This window comes from Molothrus ater, chromosome 4, assembly GCF_012460135.2.
Source record: "Molothrus ater isolate BHLD 08-10-18 breed brown headed cowbird chromosome 4, BPBGC_Mater_1.1, whole genome shotgun sequence".
Taxonomy (NCBI): domain Eukaryota; kingdom Metazoa; phylum Chordata; class Aves; order Passeriformes; family Icteridae; genus Molothrus; species Molothrus ater.
In genome coordinates, this window is record NC_050481.2 from 60,994,217 (window position 1) to 61,012,837 (window position 18,621).

Here is an 18,621-nt window from a genome sequence, read left to right on the forward strand (position 1 = left end):
TTGACAACAAAGTCTTCTTCAAGAAGTCAAGTTGTCATTCATGGGTTTTAAATAGTTTTCCATCATTTTTCCTGTTACTGTATTCAGTACAAAAATATTAAATTCCTTGAATCACTGCAGTTCCATGGAGGCATAATAATCTGTTACCTGCCCAAACTGAATGTTACTTAGTTTCCTTCATCCCTACTAGGTCTAGACAACAATTGATTTTTAGTCCAGTACTTCATTTTTACTTTGTAGTGAGTTCCAGTAGATGTTGCCATGTTGGCAACTGCTCCAGAATAGATCTGTTTTCTTTTGGAAATGTAATTTAAATAGTGCTTGCATAAGAGAATAAATCTCTTCTAGAACTCCAGCTTTTCATTATGCAGCTGTGCATAATAGCAACCATGTTTCCTTCTCTGGCATGATTTAGTGATGAGTGAAGATCTGTAACAGAGGTACCGTGGAGGCTTTGTGAGTGATTATTTATGGGCACTCAGGAGTCTGCAATTCTGAGATATTATGCAAGGAGTAATGTTTTTAGTTGATACAGTTTTACTCCTTCACACCTTATTACTCATGTTGTCTTTCCCAAACAGCTTGTAGACAGTGATAGAAACAATCCTGTCACGCATCGTGTCTCAGTAATATCAGTTCAAACATGCTGGAAAGTCTCACACACTTTCCCCTGTCTTTCCTGCTCTTCACTTTCTTGCTGTCTCATGGAGGGAAACCATCTCAGTCTGTTCTTACCCAGTGGTAACAGAAGTGATGGTAGCTATAGACCAAGCTTCCTCATCCTTTATCAGGTCTAAGTTCCTATAGGAAGAGGCAGCCTTTTGGGATAATCAAATACCATGTTCTCCAGCTGTTCCTGATTCACCCCAAACCTATGAAAATGGCCTGGTGTACAGACAGTCTACCTCTAGGAGGAATGCCAGTGCAGATGGTGGTCATGCTGAAAATGGACTGCTATCAAATACACACAGGCAAAAATAGTTTTGTGTGAACAAAATTAATTTCTGATCAATCTGAAGTAGAAGAGCATAATATTCATTCCTCAAAAGCATCACCATTTGCTTCCAAAGTATTGAATTTTTCACAGAATTATTACCCTATACATTGCTACGAGTCAGTAGAAACCTGAATATATTCACAGTTCCCTTTTCTTGTGCCATATAACATGAATGGATTATTTCACTGTGCCTACAGTAATTCTGTAAAGCAAGGAGGAAAAGGAGCAATGTCTCCTGTATTGCTAACATTTGCTTTTCAGAGAGAGCTTCTCTGTCTCTGATGGATAACAGCTGGGAGTGTCCAGCACTGCCACACTTGGTACCCTTGCACTCGGGCCTGGGTGAGCCAGAACTGCCTTAAATCACAGAGATGGCAAGTGGAGGCAGGAGCTGTTGGTCAGCTCACAGTGATGCACAACTGCTGTACCTTCACAACATGCTATTCTTTACAATAAAGAAAAAAATTAAATTGTCCTCTAGCTTATGACAGAGAATTACTGACTTTGAAGAGCTGCACAGTGGATTCAAATGAAGCTCTGAAAGCTGCTGGCATCACACTTGGCTTGTGATGAATTAAAATTCAATCTAGATGTTCTCATCTAGTTCTTAAAAAATAAATTTGAAGTTGTATAAATTACAAAATTGCTGAAGCTTCAAAACAGAACTGAAAGCCTAAGTAGAGAATGCTTTCTCATATCTACAGGCATCAGAAGCATGACAGAAAATTGCATTTCTGTTCCTTGGCTCTAATGAAACAGAGGACTGGTATTTGGTGTACTTTTATCATATGTTGCATATTTTAGAGAAATCACCAAGACAGAAGAGAGCAAAAACTCTTCATGCTTTCTTGCAGAATAACCATAAACCTGGGATATCAAACTCTACTGGCATTAATATGAGCCTGTATGACAGAGCTTTTGAACAGAATGTTTTTAAAAAAATTAAATTCACTAGCACCAGGCTATTAATAGACATGTAGAAGTTTTTTTGCCCACCAGCTGAACATCAGTTGCCAGTTTGAGGCTGCTCTATGTAACATTTCATGTCTACACAACAGCTGCATGTTAAACAGAACATGATTTTATTCCAAGAATTTTAATAAAATTAAGTGTGCTGTAGGTTTACTTGACCCTGAATCAGCAGCGAAAGACTGATAATAACCACACTGATTTTATGTGCCACAATTAACTTCTTATCACATTCTGAGGATTTACTTACAACCCACGTATTTAAACAGGAAGAATTGATTTCTGTGTGCCTTTCTATGTGGACTTAAATTTTGCACAGCTGCTGCAAAATAAAGGTGCTAAAGGTCCCCTTTATGCTGAGTTATGCTTTTGTGCTTCCTGTACCTAGCAGTACCTGTTCTGTTTCCTTTCAGTAATTAGCACATGCCACACTTCATCACAGCTACTGGTGTGACATTGTACTCAGTCACAGTGTGAGCCCTTCAGCTTTTCCCCAAACAGAGAAGTAATAATACACATTATTTGCAGACAGAAATTTACCTTATCTGGGACGGAGGGGGCATGAAAGGACTGATACTGCTAATGCAAAGCACCTTTTGGTAACAGCTCATGACAACCAGAAATGCTACTTCCCCTTTCCTATGAGTTACACAGCCATTCATGTACAATACAGGGGTGGTTCTTTTATATTGACCAGGCTGCAATTTTCTGTGACTTTCCATATGCTCTGCTTACCACTGAAAGATTCTGCAGCAGGTTTTTCTATTGTTTCTTCAGCCTAAATTATATTAGGCTGGAAGCATCATTATTTCCTGTGCAGGCACTCTGCAGAAGTAGAGAGGTCCTGACTGTTTCCATTATTTTATTTACCCTGGGAACCAAACAACTAACCTAGGTACAGTGACACATCATGATGACAATATTCTCTTCTGGTTGCTCCAACAGAAGAATTGATTCATGCTCTCAAAAACAGAAGAAAAAATTTAATAAAAGGAATTAGTGAGAGTATAAGCGCCAAAAATCTTTTGCATATAAACAAGTTTATAGTGCCTCAAAATTGGTTTGCTTTTATTTACCTTTTTAAATTTACATTTAATATGGAAGCTCTCTTACAGAGATGGTAGTCATTTTCAAAAGAATATATGGAAAAAGTAGTGCCAATCTTAAATCATTTTATGTTGATACCCATCTTAGAAATACAGCAGACTAAGAACTGATCCAGTCACAGAAACAAACTATCTGCAGAGGTATAATTTTTGGTTGATGGTAGATTTTCAGAGCAGTTTCAGAACAATCCAATTCTTATCTTCATAGTATGGAATTGGTGTCAACAGGGTCATGGTGGCAAGTACTTCGGTACAGGTTTACCTCAGCCTCTCACGATTCATTCAAGTGTAACTTGCCCATATCGAAGCTTGAATAATCATGGGTTTGCACCACTTCATAGCTAACCAGCTGCCCCAACACAAGTTCAGATATTTGTGTCTGCTGCCCTCACACTTCCAGCTTCAGTGTAGACATGAGAGGCGTGAGTTGACGGGAGTGCTTAAATCCTCGGTTCAGATGGGGGCAGCTTTATCTTACCACCGTTCTAGAGACATGATCACCGACTCTAGGTGCAAAACATGTGACCTTAACAGAAAACAAAACAGCGCCGAGTTTCGCAGCTGATAAGGAAACACGACAGCTCTGCTCCTGTCAGGTGTTGACTGCTCGGAAATCAGTGTGAGGGTAGAACAGGGTGTGCACAGCTCCACCCCCAAAAGGGCGCACTTTGAGACGACGGTGAAGAGAATAGAAAGATAAAAATACAAATCGCAACTACCACTCTAGAGCTTCCACTTTTGGCATTACAGAACACAATACCAGAGTTCCACAGAGCTAGGGACACACCTGGACGCGATACCTCCACACGTTCCGCAGCCCACACTTCCACACCCACTGAATTCTGGTTTTCCCCAACACCAGCGCAGCCCGCCCACCCTCCTGCTCCCCCCGGGCACGGCCAGGGCCGCTCGCCGGCCCCGGCAGTAACGCGGGACGGGCTGCAGCGCCCGGCGGCCACAAAGTGGCTCCCGCCGAGCCCGGGGCTCCTTGAAACGAGCGCTCTCAGCCACAGCCCCGTTTCCCTCCGCTCCGGGGGCTCCTCGGAACCAGTTCCCGAGCCACAGCCCCGCTCCCGGGGCGCCTCCGCGGCTGAGCCAAGCGAGCACCGCCACCCATCCCGCCACAGGCGCTGAGGCGATTCAAAATGGCGCTCGGCGGCGGCCGCCCCTCGCCCCCCTGCGCGCAGGCGTTCCCTTTCCCGGCGGGCGGGGCTTCCCCGGCGAGCCGGGCAGGGGGAGCGGAGGCGGGGCGGGAGGAGTCCGGGCTGCGGGGGTTGGAGCATCGCCGGAGGAGCCCGGCACCTGTCCCGCAGCCAGGTGTGCGCCGCCGCCACCGCCATGGGAGGCCCCGCGCCACGCCGAGGGGGTGGCCGGCGAGGGGCGGCTGCTCCGCCTCAGCCGCGCTGAGCCCGGCGCTGCTCCGCGGGGACCGGAGAGCAGCGACATGGAGCGCCCGCCGCAGCCTCCGGCCGCCTCCTAGTCCCGCAGCAGCGGCTGTGGGGCGCGTCGGGCATGGCCCAGCGTGACGAGAGCGACGGAGGGCAGCGCTACCCCGGTGAGGCGTCCGGGCTCCTCGGGGCTGTTCCTGCTCGGGCGGCGGCGCAGCCCCGCCGTGCTGGGGGTGCTGGCGGTACCTGTTGGTGTGAGGGGCAGAGCCCGGGGCCGAGCGGGGCGGGCGGGAGGGAGCAGCCTCAGCACCGAGGGGCCGCGCTGGCTGCCGGGCTGACTTACCCGGCCGTGGCCACGTAAAAAAGTTAAGAGGAGCAGGTGGGCTGAACCCTCGGAGTGTTCACCGAGTGGGTTGAAGACCGCAGAGAAGAGTGAAACGCTGCTTCCTCAAGGCTTTGGTTGTGGCTTTTTTTTTTTTCTTTCGGTTGTTTCAGTTTCTTTGGGTTGTTTTGTAAGCCAAGGCCGCTAGCTCGGAGCCTTCGCACAGCGAGTCGGGTTCAGCCCGTGAGAAGGAAGCAACTTTCATCTCGCTGCCTCTCTTCTAGTCGAGGTCTCCCAGGCAATTCCCAAAGACCAAACAAAACTACATCTCACAGCAGCTGAAGTTCGCTTGACGTTGCTGCAAATTTAATGTGATTCACAGAGTTTTCAGTAATAATGGTGTGGGGAGGGTAAAAGCCCTGTAAAGCGCTTCTGGAGCAGAGGCTTTAGCAGAGCACTGTAACTTGTTTGTATTGCTTGCCTGACGGAGCAAAAACAGTCGGAAAGCGGTGAATGGCTTACTTATGATTATTCTCCGAGCACTCCGCTCAGAAGCCAGCTTTGTAAAGCTCACACTTCTAAAAGGTCACCACTGAGAGTTAGATAATAGTCATCTTAATTAAAACAAAACAAAAACCATCCCCACTAGTTTATTTTCTTTTTGCCAGCAAAGTTTCGGCAGTACTTACATAGGTAACCTTAATTGCTGTATCCCATGTTTAGTTAAAGGGCAGACTTTTTCTAGTTTCAGGAGTTCTTCACTTCTGGCAATGCTGTGGCTGTTAGAACGTGCACACAAATGGAACAAAGAAATCTTTAATAAACAAAACTGAGTTTGATGCTCTTGTGCACCAAGGTCACTCAATAACAGCAATATATTTCTTGATACATGCAACAAAAATAATATCAAAAGTATGGAGAATATAAGCCATTAATTAAAAAAAATATCTTTAAGAAGAAAAAAAAATTGCAACTTTGTAATTGAAGAAATTCCTTGTTCTTAAAAGTTTGAGAAAAACTCCTAGCAGAAGTAAGTGTTGAAGAGGTAATGTGTGATGTTAACTCTTTGAGAACTGAGCTGTGTATGCAATCATTCCTCTTCTCATTCCTGCGAGGCAAGCAAAGAGAAAGCCTTTTTTTGCAAATTATTGTCTTACCCTTGTTGCTTGCCTGAACTGCATCATAAGTCCTAGCAAACTTGGAATAACAGGCCTTGAGTTTGCATCTTTCTGATTTTGTTTTACTCTAATGGTTTGGCATTGCTGTTATATTTAACTTTTATATCAAAGTGGTTTAAAAAGCCATTTTATTGTGGATTTTAGAAATTATAATCAAATATGACTTGTTCCATCTGTATGGTTGACTGATATGCAAAGCCAAAATGTGTTTTAAAGCCTCTGGTTATTGTCAGAACATGCCTTCTTGCATGCTGTGATCAGAATCTGGGGAATGTGAGGCCGTACAGACAGCCCTACTGAGACAGATGGAAACTCCACCTGTCAGAAAAAAATGTACCTAGGGGAGGGTCTGAAAGCAGAATTAATGTGTGTTGATGTTTTCTTGAAGTTCTGATACTCGCAGTTTAGAGCCTTTCTGAGTTTTTCTTTGCTTAGGAATCATCAGTGATTTTGTATTCCCAAGCTTAGATGTAAATTTCTTGCATCCACAGTGTTCTGTGACAAAGAGTTGCACAGGTTAGCTGCCCTTTGTGTGAATAGTTGTGTCCTGATGTTAACTTTGAACCTGGCTACAAAACTGTCTTTATCATGTGCTCCTTAGCACTTAAGTTGGAAGTGTTAATGAGTAAATAGCATCTACCTGCTCTCTCATTGCCACTTGTGACCTTGGCTGTATTTTCCTAATTCCCTTGTCCTTGTTATTTCCTGTGGGATGTTCCCTCTTATGAGATCATGTTCTCTATAAGACATAGGATGTTAAGACTTTACAAATATTGATTTTATTTCAATCTAATATATTTAAATAAACAATGGGGATTATGAATCTTGTGCAGACCAAATTGCATACTATTTCTCAGTAGTTTATGGTACTCAGATGATAATGTTTCAACATTGTTATCTTAATAAATGCTTTATGGAAAGAAGTTAGCATTGGGAGTACACGACAGAATATTTGACAGAAATTGTCAGATTTTGCACTTACCAATGAGGCAGCTAAAACAGAGTATAAATATCACTCCATCCTTAAAAACAATCCTACAACAGCTTAACTCAAAATGAATCAAGGAGTTCTCCTGTGTGTTCTTGAGAGCTGACTGCATCTCAAGTTTTCATTTAAAGCCCTTGATGGGTACACTTCAAAGCCTCCCACAGTTTTGCTGAACTGTGTAAAACCTTTGTAACTTGTTATTGCATAATTTGCTCCAGCAAGCTGTAGTGTTGTATGCTTCTGCATTTCTTGCTTGCCCGTTTAAAGGATCTCTTCCTGTTAAATTTATTGCTTGAAAAAATACCAAGTCAAGTTAAAATAAAATTCTACACTGAGTACAGAAGCTATTTTCACTTTTTTTCTTTGTAATTCTTTTGTTTACAGTATTTGGCCTCTTGAGCTGCTGTAGTTACTGCCTCTGCCAAGGTCACTTGAATGCTTACCATTTGTAAGCTTGGTTGAGAAGAGCAGTGCAATTAAGCTAAGGACTGGCTGCTGCTTGGGAAAATCATTGAGCAGAAGTAAAGGCAGTCATGGGAGGAATTCATTATGGGAACATGCTTGTACTGTTTACCCAAACATCATCAAAGCTGTTCCTGACAGATTACATTTGTGTTTTGTTTCCTGGATTGCACTTTCTAGATTCATTCAAAAGTTTGAATTCTTGTAAGTCAAACCTCTTGGTTACCCTGTTCTGAAGTGTGTATGTGTATATGCTTTAGATTAACAAAAGGGGCTGGGGTGGGCTGTGGGTTTGAAGAGCAATGTGAAGTATATGAAGAAATAAAGGTGAGCACAAGGAGAAGAACAAAGTCAGACTTATGTTAGAAAAATAAGTGAATTCAAGTAAGAAGGTCTGAGAACAGGAGATTCCAGTATATACAACAGTAATTATATCTGATGCTCTGTGTTCTGTCTTATTTGTACACTTGAACTATCACTGTTGACTCCTGGAGTATAGTTTGCTGCCTGCATTCAAGAATTGCTGTTTAGGGTTTGTTTTTTGCTGGCCCTTGCAACTTTAATTTAGTGAATAAAGAATTTAGAATGTACACAGTTGGTATGCCAGCTATTTCAAAACATACTTTAATTGCAGGGGATGTAAACTTTTCAAACCATGGTAATATGAAAAAGTTGCTATAGCAACTCTTTGAGTTCTTCACACATCTTCACAAGCTTTTTAGTCAAAACAATACACTTGAAACCTTGCTTAGGCAGAGGATTAGGCAATTGATGCTTTGATTGATTTGGATGGGTAGCATATAGTTGGCTGTTAAAAACTTCTGAAGAAGTCTAAAAGATGAAATATCCAGGGTTGGGTTGTCTGTCTTCGACTTTTGCCTGTACTTAGGAGTGGATTGAACTGCTAGCAAATATTGTTTGGGTAGTAAGTTAAAGATTTAGTGTAGCATACGAAGTACAGGTGGATTCCTGAACTTTCCACATGACTGAAAACTTACGGGAAAAAAATTCTGTTTGGACCAGTGTGATATGTTTGAAATGAGTTTTCTCTCACTCATTGCCTGTTGGTATCACAATGGCAAACTGTATTGATGTCCTCAGATCTAAGGATGGACTGTGTGTCAAACCCTGGTGTTTGGCAGGGCTCAGGTGACATTAACCAGGGGGTTAGAACTGCTGTGAGAGAGCAGTTTTCACTGACATTAGAGACTGAGAAGTTTGGGTTTTCTTTTGGGGTACATGTGTATTTGTTTTTTAAAAATAGAATGTGGGGAGGACCTTCTAGAGAACAACCAGGACCTTTAATTGAGTGCTCTACTTGAGAGAGAATAGGAGACCAGGCTTCAGGAGCTGAAGAAAAATCTGTCTAGAAAGCAGTCTGTTTGCAAGATGGAATGAGTGTTCTTCACTCATTCACACTTATCCCAGAGTGTTTCAGACAGAAGAAATTGAAGCAATATGTGCATATTTGTTCTGCCAACTGCTGCAGAGTAATTGCATTGCAAACTTCAGAAGAGCTGTAGACAATTTACTACTCATATGGAAAAAGATCTGTGTAATATATGGTGTTATATAGCTCATATAGTGTTTAAAGGGTCAGTAGCAGTTCTGGAAGCCAGGGCAGTATTCCTGTTGGTGTCCCAGGTGTATAAAAGTTGCCATTAAGTTCGGTGCCTCCAACCTGTAGCTCCTTTTTGACAGCCCTTGCTTTGCAGGTCATTCAGATTCAGACTGGAATTGGGGCACTGACTGGATTAACTGACCTGCTGGCAGGCCCTGGGGAGACAGCATGGATGGAGGATCAGAGTCCTTGAGTGCAGTAAATTCAGTGTATTTGCAAATCTTATTGCTACTAAATGTGCACTGGTGAAGTGCATTGTGCATATTGTCAAAACATTGACTCTGTGGATAGTTTTATAGCTGTTCAGAGTTTGCATCTCTTCCTTAATGCAACAGTAATACATTATGCATTCTCTTCTGTGACAATTTTATTATCAGTTTTATAGTTTCCAAAAGAATGCTGAGAAATTCTGTTTAAAAGAACAATTATGAATCTGGTCTAAGTGTATGGAAACAAGTTTTGTAGCTCTCCGACATCAGCAAATATGAATTTATGACTGTATAAAAATAAATCTCATATATTTGCCTCAGTATTGACAGGGAACATTAAAATACTGCAGGTTTTATAGTATGTAATTTTACTCCCAGGAGATGTGTAAGGAGCAAACATGAGCACACAAACTGCTTATGAAAAGCTTTTCATGCTTCACATTTGCTAGAAGCCTAATTTAAGTTGCCATTGTCCTGGTTGTTCATGCTGGGGGGAAGGGATAATAATCATGTGCAAGAGAAGACAAATAATTTTTAATTAAAAGCCTAAATTAGGACAGGACTGAGTGCATTAAAAAAACAAACCAAGAAACAATCATGGAAAAAAAAACCAACCCTACAAAACAAACAGTCAAGAACAATCCACAACCTTCCTGCAAACTCCTAATCTTTTCTTTCTTTTTAACCAGTTACCAGCTGGGCCAAGACAACTGATGCAAATATATCCAACTCTTTAAATGGTTTGACCTTCATGGGAATTGTGGATGCAAGAGTGGGCAGCAGTATCCAGGGCCTTCAAAACTTGAACTCTGGGACCCCGAGAGAGCTCTCATTGCCTGAGTATGGACCTGGCCTCCTCTCCACTGCTTTAGAAGATTGTCATAGCCTTAAATCAGTGGATTCTGGTATTCCAACTCTAGAAATAGGAAATCCAGAGCCTGTTCACTGCAGTGTGTTGAATGTGAAGAGAAAGCAGTCAGAACCCGAGCTGGTGCCTGACAGGGCTTTCCAGAGCGCGTGCACGCTGCCGCCGTATGTGCCTCCGCATGCGCTGGCTGCCGAGCACGAGCACGCCGTGCGCAAATCCTCCACCTTCCCCAGGACTGGCTATGACACTGTCAAACTCTACAGCCCAACCTCCAAAACGCTCAATCGAAGCGATGACATCTCTGTTTGTAGTGTGTCTAGTCTTAGCACGGAACTGTCAACAACTTTATCAGTTAGCAATGAAGACATTTTGGACTTTGTGGTCACAAGCAGTTCAAGTGCAATTGTCAATCTGGAGACTGACGAGGCGCACTTTTCAGATGTTACCCTGAATTCCTCTAAAGACAGCACTGACCAGAACCAGCAGCAGTATTGTCATGGGACAGACGTGGACAGTAAACGGAAAATACTGGGACCTTTTACAAACTTCTTTGCCAGGTAATGTTTCCATAAAATATATTTTAATGGATTATGGAAGATCTTAGGAGAAAGGTCCTCTTTGATGTTGTACTTTGAAAAATATAATACCTTGCTGTTTTAATTGAGATCAGTATTAACATATATTTTCTGTTTTGAGTAAATAGGCAAATATTGCTGTGGTCCAAGGCTCTGCATCCTACTCTGTTATGTTCATGGTGTATGGAAGCATCTTAAATCTTGGAACATTCCTTCTATGTTACAGTAAAAGGATTTCTGAACAAGGTCTTTTTTCTTCTGAACAGTGGCTTCTCCAGTGATATCTTTTGTGATATCTTGTGATTTTGGCCAAGGTCTTTAATCTTGTGTCACATAAATAGATAAATATAGGTAGAATCCATACCTGTATTAAAGAACTTTGACATCTGAAAATTCATAAGTAGTTTAGTAGTGATGGAATATTTTATTGATCATTCTAAGGGTATGAAGCTTAAAATACAAATACTTTACAAACACTTGGTAGGACTACTCTGGTCTTTCCAAATCTCAGTTACTGCTTTTTTAATACCTTTTCCCTTAATTTTTGTGTGGAATAAAAACCTCTGACATTGTGTCACCCATTTGTTGAAATGATGGCATTGACTACCCAAAGCAGTTTCTAATTGTGGCCTTTGTATGAATTAAATGCAGATACCCCAGGGAAGTGGGGAATAAGGAAGAGGACTAAGCTACTTTGGGGAGTTGAGCTGTTTGCTAGTGGGTTCTTTTTTTAAAGTTATGTAAGGCGCTCATAATGTTTCTTATTTTTAAGTTATATCATCTGAAGTTTGATATATTTAAAATAAATTGTTCTAGAAAGAAATTTTAGACATCAAGCGGAGTTGGCTGTAAATAACCTGTTTTGCACATGGCTTCAGCTAGTATCTCTTTCCTCATGCAATTTTTCTCTTGCATGAGATAAGTAGGCTAATAAAATACATCAAGAATTGGCAGAAAACATTCTTTGAAAGGCTGCCTTATTTGCAAAGCTTAAGAAAATCAGTTTGTTTAGACCTAAGTTGACTGAAGCCTTTGTTGATTTTTATTCTTAGGTTAAAGTACTGTGCAGCAGAACTCCAGTCATCAGTCATGTTTGAGGTGCTGATGCTTTTGTGGACCCTTGTCTGTTTGTTGCCATGGAACCAGACTTAATTCTGAAGCAGGAGGCTTCTCAGCACTTCAAAGCATAAACTTTTGTTACCCGTTCTGGTAGCACAACTGCTAACTGAAACAAATGCTGTCCTTCAGCCTGGCAGGGAGCAGAGTGGAACAGGCACATTTAGACCCCACTCAGAGTAGGATGTTTAACCACTTCTCAGCTTTTCTTATCCAACACAGCAAAGCCATGTGTCCAAATTCTGTTCTAGTGTAGTCTGTGGTGGTTTTACCAGTGTTGCAGAAACTGTAGTACTCACTAGACTGAGCTTTTTCACCTGAATCTTTGCAGGTACATTGAATGCCAGGAAACAAAGGCTGTCATTACTGCCTTTTAAATGGGGAGCAGATAATCTTGGTCACTGGGTGATGTCATTGTAAGAATATGAGGATTAAGTTCAAACTAGATGATCGGCTTTGAAGTTCCAGGTGCTCAGTCTGTAACCTGACCTTGAATATCCTCCTCTTTGGCATCCACTTCCTGCACTGTTTTGGAAACAAGAGCTGCCCACTGTCTGTCTGTACTTGCACACCACACCCCCATATTTTATGCACCATCTCATGTCATGAGACCTGGTGGTGAGTTTCACAGGTATTGAACACGCAGGGAGCCTCAGAGGTTGTTCTGTGCCACAGGGAGTACTATTTATATTTATACTGTCAGCATTGTGAGGGTTCAAAACATGCCCTTGCTAGTTTATGTTGGTGTTTGTAATCTGCCATCCCTGGGTTTGAAAACTCCCTGTTCCCTGGAGTTTCTTGGATTCCCAGGACTTATACGAGTACTGAAGTAAATGAACCTGGGTCTTCCAGTGTTTTGTTTGAAAGTATCTGCTTTCTAGAGGCCTTCCTACTCAGCTCCCCTGTGCTCTGTACCAGGGTTTGTGTGCAGTCTGAGATGAAGAGGAGGCATTTTGAACAGTATTGTTAAAGACCAGCTTGCTGAGAGGGAGCTTCCTAAAGCAGTTTGTTCCAAGTGCTGCAGTGGTGGGTGTAAACAAAGTCCCAGAGAGGAGTGTGTTCTTAGCACTGCACTCTGCTGAAAGTTGTGCTTCAGTCTCAGGTTGAGTGCATAAACTTCACTTCAGAAAACCAAGCATGAACCATGGCAGGAGAAAGCCAAATTGTCTTGGCTTTGACCAGTGGCTGGCATACATGTGTACAACATGGAATAATGAGACCTGAGTACTTTGTACACTGCCTTGCAGCAGCCTCATGGTCCTGGGGTAAGGCTGCAGTGCAGAGACTCAGCCTTAATCTGCAGGTTTAGCTCTTTGAGGGCTTCTCTGGGTAATAGGGTACACCTTTGAGCCATTGAGAGCAAAGATGAGTCAGCTTAATGTTTTGCACAGGTTGTTGATATTTGGTAAAAGGGAGAAACCTTGCTTCTTGAAATGGCACCTCTGCTTGTATTGAACCCCATCTGGCCTCTGAGAATGTGCTAATTTCTCTGATCTTATCAGAGTAAACTTGGCCTTGACATGTCAGTTTTGTGGCTGCCTGTAGAGATAATACTGACAATAATTAGATGCCTCCAGTGCTTGGTCACATGTGCTTAAGCTACTTATGTATCAGCTAGGGGGTAAGTCTTTCTCAATACCAAGAAAATGCTTAGAGAAGTAGTTGGTTTAGAATATAAAGTAATTTTTGGCACTCTGTACATTCACTTTTCCTTTTGAGACTGTATGCATGTGTGCATGTGCACTGTGCACAAGGTTGCATATTCTGTGTCAGTTCTGTAGTGTGTTATGAAGTTTTGGTTTGAGACTGCATTTACAAAATGAGTTGTAGAAGAGATCAAGGAAGAAGGAAGCACTGTTGGCTTACTTCCTTCAGTTCTGGCACCTTCAAGATCACTCGGGAATGGAGTGCTCCTGCCCTGCCTCTTTGAGCACTGTGGTGAAGAAAGTTTCCTGGCCTGCTTCTCTGGCTCAGTTTGTGTCTCCAGCAGTTTGAGTATCCATAAGGCCTAGTGGTTTCCTCAGGCTGCTGGGTGCATCTTTGGGTGTGGCCAGGAAGATCAAAAGTGAGAAGGAGGTCGCTTTCTTGCTTACACACAGCTTTCCTCTTGGAAGAGCTTAAGGCACCACAGGTACAGTGCTGTCATTAGGCTCAAGGTTGGCACATGAAAATGAATTACTGCTTCTGAAAGAAGCTGTAATGCTGACTGTTGACAAAAAAACCTGACATGTTGGTTGTTTTCAAGTGTCACTTGTATCAGCTTTAAAAGCCAGAGGTCTTTTATGTAATCCTGAGTTGGAATTAATTTCATTCATTTGAATATATGCAGGAACTTGGGTTTAAAACCAGTGTGAGCAAATAACTGGGTGGGAGACTAAAAGAGTCTGGCTTGTCTGCTCCTTTGCCTTATTGACCCAGAGTAGTGTGGATTAATGAGTTTTACCTTTGGACTTCTGTACAGTACTGCTGAAAGTTTTTAAATGTGTGGATCTTAAACAGCTTTGCTGAATCAGGACTGTAGTGATCTTACTGCAGAAGTTGCCCTTTCCATTTATAATTTTCAATTATCATTTTGGAGACTGAGAATGAGGATTTTTGTGCTTACATGGAGAGTGACCATAAAGGGGTCACTCTATGTACAGCTAAATAATAAGCCATGCAGTTTGTTTCATTTTAATGGATTACAAGCAGTCTAAGTCTTTACTTAGTCCACTGCCATGGATATTGTGTGTTTTCCCAAGAATCTGGATCTTCTTTCTTTTCAGGCTACTCCTAGAAGTTTTTAATCCTAGTGTTCTAAGTATTTGGATGTCAGGAAGCCTCTAAGGAGCATAGGGACTGCTCATGAAATAAAGGGCTTTATGAAGAATGTCACATTTTACTATTTGCAAAGAATCTCTGCATTTCTGGAAGAAAGCTTCTGGAGCAAGATTGGCATCCTATACCATATGTAGAAGCATGTACCTGTGACCTTGCTTGTAATCTGAGAAGAAAAAAGTCTTAAATTTCAAAATAGTAGCTGCTGCTTTCAGTAACTGCTTTAAGTCTGAAATCATATGAATTTAATATGTTTACATCACATATGTACACCCATGTTTTGAGATTACTGGTCACACATAATTTGGAGTTCTGAACTTAGAAATTAGGTCCATCAATGGCAAAAGTCAGTCATCTGTGTTAATGGATAGGACCCTTTCATAATGCCGTTTGTTGCTTTTAATAGAGGACAGCTTATTGTACTTCTATAATTTTGGTATTAAAAGAAAGGTAGAATGACAAGGAGCACTGTAGTGCTGATTTCCCACTTTCATGTCTCCAAAAATGGGAATTCACTGACCATAGGAGGGAAGAAAAATTGTGAAAATAATTGCAGTTTACTAATCTGAGATATTAGTTATGATGCTGTCCTCTCTTCTATGGAAGTTTCTGTTCAATGAAGCCTCTTAGAGTATTGGCTGTTCAGGAGGAGACCAGCTGAGAGCAGGCCTGAAGTGTGTAGGCAGAGGAACAGAAAGCGCTGGATGCGCTGTGGGGGCAGATAGAAGTCACTGCTTCTAACCACAAATGAGCAAAGCCAACCTGAGCTCCAGGTGCAGTTGTCCAGAAGCTGATGGGAAGGACTCCAGAAAGACAGCCCGTGATGGAGGGAGCTGCAGGGCCACCCAGCCCAGGCTGCTGCCCTGCCCTGCTCTGGGCTGGGCTCCCAAGTGCTGCAGTTGCCCCACAGGGTTCACTGCCCTTGTGGAGGGAAGGGAATAACTGAGTGGCAGTTTTGTCCTTCCCTGCTGCTTTCCCTGGGTGCATTTCTAGCAAATTGTTGCCAATAGCAGGCGGCTAAAAGGGCTGGGAAGAGAGGAGGGCAAACAAGCTCATGCTGCAGTGGTGTGGGAAGCAGCACGGGCACTGAGGATCTGTTTAACACAGGATGCTGGCAGCAGTCTTTCAGCAACCTGTGAGGCATTCAGGTGTGCTCATCTGAAAGGGGCTTCAGTCTTCAAAGTGTGGTTTTGGATAGTTCTTCTTTGAAAGCCACTCTCTCTACTGGAACTGACAGACTGAAAGTCCTCTCTCCACCTGTATTTACTACCACAGCTCTGTGTGGAACAGAAGAAATCAGCAGAATTTTCTGAAATAAACATTCTCTCTCAAAGCAAATCTTCCACAGGTGGAAGGTTGGAATTCTACAAAGCCTTTGCTTTTGATAAAAGTTGAAAATTGTATGATACAGTTTTCAGAATTCCTGTCTTATTCAGAGAATGAAGTTTTGAACTTTGTCATGTGGCCTGTTCTCCACTAGGTGTTGAACTGAAACTGTCTAAATTAATTGCAATCCTTATTTTCCCTTTTTGTGTGGGATAATGTAACTCTTTACAATTACAGTTCTTTTAGTTCTACCTTAAACTTTTCACTAAATTTTGACATGTGGCTCTTTAGTATAGAGTAGTAGATTAATATTTTAGTTTTGCTGTTGAGTAACTGGAAACAGTTTTACACAAACAAGACTTTAAACAAAGAGGCTTGTTGAACTTATTTGTTCATTATAGAAACTAAATTAAAATCTGCTCAGTGACAGTTTGATTTTTGGAGTTTTTTTTAGTAACTGTACAAAACTATGCAGTAAGTGAGGATTTAGTGTGGTCTAGTTATTGCTTCAAAGCAGGTGACACGTGCATGTTTCTTTTCTAGTGGCTGGTGGGAAGCATTACAGAAGTCTGATACTGGCTGGTGAATGAAATTTGTAACATGGATGGGTGTTGAATGTTGCTTGCAGCATTGAGCTGTAATGCTTCCCCCACCCTCCCTTCCCTTGTGGGGGCACAGGTCCTGGCAGCAAACCTGCTCCAGCATGGGCTCCTCGTTCCAAGGGGCCACAGGTGCTGCCAGGAGCCTGCTCCAGTTCTCCCAGGGTCAGTGTCCTTGAGGCACATCCACCTTCTCCACTCTGGGGTCCTCCATGGGCTGCAGGTGGATCTCTGCCCCATCCTGGGGCTCCATGGGCTGCAGGTGGATCTCTGCTCCATCCTGGGGCTCCTTGGGCTGCAGGTGGATCTCTGCTCCATCCTGGGGCTCCATGGGCTGCAGGTGGATCTCTGCTCCATCCTGGGGCTCCGTGGGCTGCAGGTGGATCTCTGCTCCATCCTGGGGCTCCATGGGCTGCAGGTGGATCTCTGCTCCATCCTGGGGCTCCGTGGGCTGCAGGTGGATCTCTGCTCCATCCTGGGGCTCCATGGGCTGCAGGTGGATCTCTGCTCCATCCTGGGGCTCCGTGGGCTGCAGGTGGATCTCTGCTCCATCCTGGGGCTCCATGGGCTGCAGGTGGATCTCTGCTCCATCCTGGGGCTCCATGGGCTGCAGGTGGATCTCTGCTCCATCCTGGACCTCCATGGGCTGCAGGACACAGCTGCCTCACCATGGGCTGCACTGGGGGCTGCAGAGGAACCTCTGCTCTGGCACTTGGAGCACCTCCTGCCCCTCCTTCTGCACTGACCTTGGTCTCTGCAGGGCTGTTCCTCTCACATGGTCTCACTCCTCTCTTTTGGCTGCTGCTGCTGTTGTGCAGCAGATTTTTTCCTCTCTGAACTGCTATTCCATGGAAGCTACCATTGTCCCTATTGGACTCAGCCTTGGCCAATGGCAGGTTTGTCCTGGAGCCAGCTGGCATTGGCTCTGTTGGACATGGGGGGAAGCCTCTGAGTGCTTTTCACAGCAGCCACTCCTGTAGTCCCCCACTCCCAAAACTTTGCCATGCAAACCCAGTACAGCCCTGCACACGCTTGCTTTTGAATAGAAAGAGTGAGAACTACAAAAGTTTCTCACAGATGTGCATGAGACTTCAGGAGCTAATTCAGATTAATGAAGTTAAGCTCTAGTTTCATTCTGATTCACTGTTTCTATGAAGGTTTAGTAAATGGGTGGGTTAGATGGTCTTTGTATCTTTGTTTAATTTGCAAGAGCTTTACTGGTGTTTTCCTTTGTTAAAAGGAGCTGTGAGAAGTAGATGACATGAGGAATGGAGAACATCAGCACAATTACTGCTTTGTGATGCTCTATCTCTCTCTCCATCTGATCAAAGTACTGTTTAATATTCAGCTGACTTTTTCTTTCCTGAAAAATACAGTGAGCAAGATGAAATTAGATGGAATAAATACAATTTTTGCTCCTTGATGTTTTGATTTATACAGTATCCCTTTCTGTGTTACATAATCTGGAAGAGTTGGAGTCAATATTAACTTTGGTTTTAAACACATTTAAAAAGGCTCAAACAAGAAACAGTCTGTTGAAGTTTTCATCCTTACATAGAATTTTATTAACAGAACTGGTACATGGAAACCATAAATTTTCTGAATCCATTCCTTTTTTGTGTTAAGTCTCTTTTTAGTCATTAAATGCCTCCAAAGTTCTCCAGGCATATCTTAAGAATAATAATGAAAAAAAACCCTTCAGTAAGTATTAGGGTCATTTACCCTTTGGAGTTGACAGAATAAACACAAGAACTTGGCAGCAGTTGGAGGTAGGACAAAGAACAGGACTCCCCTTGGTGAGCAGGAGCCTTTTGTGAGTGTGGAATCCAGAGCAGCTCAGCTCAGGGAGGGTTTCTGGAGCTGTTCCTAAGCCCCTGCTCGGTGCAGGGCCGGCTTCAGCACCAGACCTTGTTCTTTGGGACCCCGAGCAGCTGTGAGTGCATCCCAGCTTGGAGCTAACCTCCCTGCACTGCACAGTTCAGCATTCATATTCTGCCACTGTGATTGTTTTTCCTCCCCTTTTATGCATTTGAAACATGCCTTACAGCAGCTTGGGGTTTTTTCCTCATTGGGGTTTTTC

The 18,621-nt window shown here is 43.0% G+C and overlaps 1 protein-coding gene across 1 annotated transcript in view; it reads left to right on the forward strand.

Moving 5' to 3' along the window:
* Positions 1-4,371: 4,371 nt before the first annotated feature.
* TBC1D14 (TBC1 domain family member 14) overlaps positions 4,372-18,621 on the forward strand; it is a 62,904-nt gene continuing 48,654 nt past the window's right edge. The window contains exons 1-2 of the mRNA XM_036382005.2: positions 4,372-4,627; positions 9,930-10,665. Of these exons, the coding sequence (XP_036237898.1) occupies positions 4,585-4,627; positions 9,930-10,665 (779 nt within the window). The 5' untranslated portion in view covers positions 4,372-4,584. The remainder of the gene's footprint in view (positions 4,628-9,929; positions 10,666-18,621) is intronic.